Genomic DNA, 4,566 nt, shown 5'->3' with positions numbered 1-4,566 from the left:
TACAAGGTTAAAAAAAAAAAAAAAATCTATTATATTTACAGCCTTTCACCTTAGGTAACAACCTGAACATTTCTGTGAGTGAAATACTTCATTTAGACATTTCATAATTCATCTAGATTTCTTTTCAAAGAAAGTTGAAGGAAGATATGGTTCAAACACAGACCTGTGAGCTTGGCCAGTAAGCAGCTCCGGTGGAGTAATTGTGCGTTAAAACCTTCCTGGAGGGCTTTTTCTATTCATTTTTCACCTTGACTGGTAGACGAACACAATCTTTTGTAAATAGGTTCATATCCGACTGCCACAAATAAAGCTGATTTAGCTCTACAAGAAACCTAATATCAGAAACTGTCAGACATTTCAAATAATTCTTTTTTTTTATTCTTTCTTCGTTTTGATACGGTTAGTTTAAACTAGAATACCATTGTTGGCTTTAAATGAAAAAAACTATCTTGCAAAGCAAAAGAAATACTCTAGTTAGTCCATGTAATCATTTTACGCACATGTTAACGTATACATTTTATATATTACTTTTAGGAGTGTAATAGATTCAGACAGTGAATTTTTACACATCCTTGGACAATATGCCACATCTCTTTGCCCTTTAACAAACCTACATTTTAGTCTGGGGTAATTTAGGTCCAAAAAAGGCTCATTTCTGTCTAGACTTAAAGAGTCAATACTCCCATTATTCCATCGCCACAGTGCCCTGAGCAGAAAGGTATGAAATTATATGGGTGAATGTCTCTTTCCTTAAGGCAAAGCCAACAACTACACCACATTTTTTGATGCCTCCACCTCACTTCCCTTTCTCCCTCTATTCAATCATTCCTCCCACTTAGCTACTGTATCTCCCTTCTTTAACCCCCACCATTACTTTAACCTCCACACTCATCTCTCTCCCATCTCCTCCTCCCTCCCATCTTGCACTTTTCCTCATGGCTTCATTTAGCTGGTACCACTATCAGGGGAAATTTGCTAGATGGGAGAGTCAATGGAGTGTGGCTTCTAGCTAGACATCAGCCTCAGGGAGGGTTTTCTACTGAAATCATAAACAATATTGCATAAGCTCTACAATCGTCCACAGGGAAATAGTGTTACATGATGGAGAAAAACAATGGGAGAGGGATGATGGAGGACTAATAGTGGTTGTGGAAATAGAAAGTATATGGTGTGGTAAATTAACCTGAATATGAAATTCACACAAACAGGTATTCAAAACAATATATAAAATCGCATTTATGAAACAATTGTCATGCAACTGATCGTTTTTGTCCACATGATTTAATGTCATCTCCTCTAAGCTTGTGCGTGCGGTATGATCATGGTAACTGGGTGGTAAATTATTTATATCGTACTATAACAATCAGTGTTTCCTTTAGCTAGGAAGAGACACAAATGAGTAATCCACATTTCTTAGGAAGAAGATGAGAAGAAAGTGCAACACACGGGCTGCTTCATTTGACGCGTGCCATCTGACGCACATACAATGTACACAATGACGTATAATGATGCAGACAGAAATAGTAATCAAGGTGCCCTAGCCGAGATGTTGCAAACTAGGGAGCAAATTAAAATAAATATGCTGTTTTTTGTGTTTCATGCATCAACCCTGGAAAAGAAAGAAGTGGCACATCTTGACAACTTAAGGCTTATCCACCCATGGTGATATGCATCAAAAAGCCACCAGTGTGCCAGCTTACATAGAAAACAATGGGTGGGGTTGTTTAGTTGCACATCAGACGCTGTTGTGTATGTTAACCTTAAAGGTTGTAAAGATGTAATTCAACAACCGTATTATGTTATTTATTTCAAAAACAGTTTACCTTGAGGAAAACAAATCAACCTGACTTAATCAAACCAGTGAAAATGCAATGCATAATGAAGTAGACTGTAAGAGTAGTTTTTCTGCATGGACTAAAAAATGGATATGGTTCACGTGCAGAACAGCTAATAAACCCGTTTTATAAATATATTACAAATAAGTGAAATAAATTGATTTAGTTGTCGTATTCACATACTTTTGACTGGGCTGACTTCATATGTAAAACTTCAAAATGTTAAGTGTTAAAACAAACGCAAGCCCTCCTGATCATTTATAGACTTTTGATTCTGAAAATCTGAGGACATCTGTTACCTCAAAGCATAACAAGAGCACAATACATGTAATAATACCATATAAACCCCTGCATGCGTTTTAATTTGTGTTATTTCCATTAAGCATGGATGAGTTTCTTCTGCATACCTGACCTCCAGGTGCAATACCAGGAGACAGCGGTCTGCAATATCCTGGAACCCCTTTGACAGGTCACTTAGAGTCTGGAGAATCTGCTCCCTGCTACGTTCACTCTGACCAACCACCTGGCTGTCCGCTGAGCATGGAGATGGACCTGGATGGACAGAATAAACAGGAAGACACACCATGACACCATTAACAAACACAGATGTACCAAACGGGGCAGTGAGTAAAAGGACAGTCCTTTAACTAGGGGAAGTAGGAGGACGTTTACACTGTACTCCAAGGTAATATGCATACATGTAATTTCATATTGACATACTTGGTTATTGAAAATGACAGCAGCAAACCCATTAGCTTAACTTTGCACAGGTGCAGAGTCCTTCAGTATTTTCTTGTACTTTCTTCTTCTCACCACTTGTGCTGAGACAGCAGGAGCATGAGTCAGAGCACTGCATTGTAAACCACATGGAAGACCTGTGTGTGTGTGTGTGTGTGTGTGTGTGTGTTTGTGTGTGTGTGTGTGTGTGTGTGTGTGTGTAAAGAGAGAGCAGGAGAGCACGAGAGCATGATGAGTGTATATAAATTCAGCCCTGTGTAGATCAATGGCCATAAATTAGCAAGGGGAGGAACGGAGAGAAATTGGCCCCGTCAGTCATATGTAAGTCTATTTGGTCAATGAGGCGAGAGTGTGTGTGCGTGCGCGTGCATGCGTGTGTGTACACAAAGAGTGACTGTTGAGCAGGAGAATGCAGGGGTCCACGATCGATGTGCCGCAGTCAAAGCCAGCTCCCCAGTTACTCTTCCTGCCCTTCCCCGAAGGTCACACATGCATGCACGTAGGCGCAGATTAAGGACAGAGTGGCAGCAAGTCTAAACTAAGGCCAAAATACCCGGTTCATTTGTTTTACCTCTCTATGAATTGTACCTTTTACTAATATTCCCCAAAAAAACAACTCCAGTTGACAGTGACCTGTTTATACATGGGTTCATTCATATGATGCATTTCTATAGTAGCAAAAAAGATTTGCCCTAACTTGACACAAGCCCTAAGACATTTTAGAAAGATGGTTTTACTTGGAAATGGTGCTAAAACTGTGAACTGACCCTAAAGTATGATAGAATAGTACATGTGCAGTCCTATAAACTGAAAAAGGACAAGTCAGCTTTGTATGAAAGAAAACCGGACTGTGTGTGTGTGTGTGTGTGTGTGTGTATATATGTATTGTATTTATTTCAAAAGGAGAATGATTTTGCTTATCCTCCAACATTACTAAGGCCAAGTGAATTTCAACATTTTTTAGTACACATATTTCTATACTGTTTAAAATCATAACGTTACATGGTGAGTGCTTTTGTGCGCTCACGTTAGCATATTTTGTACATTATGGTGAATAGTGCTTCTGTCCCAATTAAAGTTTCTTTAAATTAACCCGTTAAGAGAAAAGACAATTTGTGAAGGTAAACAGCAGTGAGGTATGTGCCATGGCCATTCAATCAATGAAGCAAACACAACCAGGACATCAGTCTGACAGCTGCTCTCATGGTCTGTATGTCTACCTTATGAAGATAAAGGCCTGAGATTGCATTTCTTTTAAAGATGTGTGGGGCTGTATATGTAGAAGTGCTTAATGTAAGTAATCTATGTATGAATTTATTTGCTAATTAACTAGTTGTCTTGAGTAAACCTCTTAATAATGCATGTGTGTGTGCTGTGTGAGAAAGGACACTGCAATGCAGAGCCAGTTACAGGCAGTTTTTACAACCCAAAAAGACTGACTCAGGCTTAAAACTTACAAAGAAGCAGTCAGGCGTCAGACACATACCTATGTTTGCAATAAAGTGTCTGATTGCGAATGAAAACATCATCAAACTGCTGAGCACTGTTCCCTTCAACAGAAAACTGCTGTCAGAAATTTTGAATTAGAAAAATAACAGATTTTTGTACCAATTGTCAACTAAAAAAATAAATAAAAAAATATGTTTGTACCAAAATACTCCATCCGCTCTCATTTCTTGCTCTACAAAGTTGTAAGTAAACCACAACATATAAGCCTTCCTTTCCTTTTTAATCACTTTCATTGTTAACACAGCTGGAACCACCTCTGCAAGTTCTGAGATAATTGAGGGGTAGGGTTGCTACGATTTTAGGCTTATAATCAGTCTTTATTTTTGTTCATCTGACTATTTCACAATCAACCAGTGTTTAAGACTGGCATAATTTAACAGACCAGCTTAATATACTGTAAAAAAGAAAAAAATCCATATTATGATATCTACTCTAGTGCCCCCTCCACTGGCAGAAAACTGATTGCCAGGATTAGATCTTCAGG

At 38.5% G+C, this 4,566-nt stretch overlaps 1 protein-coding gene across 2 annotated transcripts in view; it reads right to left on the bottom strand.

Annotated features, from left to right (window-relative positions):
- Window positions 1–4,566, bottom strand: part of exoc4 (exocyst complex component 4) — a 122,606-nt gene that overhangs the window by 17,044 nt on the left and 100,996 nt on the right. For both annotated transcript variants that reach the window (XR_004327697.1, XM_032504985.1), the window contains exon 17: window positions 2,243–2,387. Coding sequence is in view for 1 of the 2 variants with exons in the window: in XM_032504985.1 (XP_032360876.1) it covers window positions 2,243–2,387 (145 nt within the window). In the remaining variant the exon portion in view is untranslated. The remainder of the gene's footprint in view (window positions 1–2,242; window positions 2,388–4,566) is intronic.

This window comes from Etheostoma spectabile, chromosome 23 (genome assembly GCF_008692095.1).
Source record: "Etheostoma spectabile isolate EspeVRDwgs_2016 chromosome 23, UIUC_Espe_1.0, whole genome shotgun sequence".
In the NCBI taxonomy this organism is placed as follows: domain Eukaryota; kingdom Metazoa; phylum Chordata; class Actinopteri; order Perciformes; family Percidae; genus Etheostoma; species Etheostoma spectabile.
This window is presented reverse-complemented; position numbering and strand designations above follow the sequence as displayed.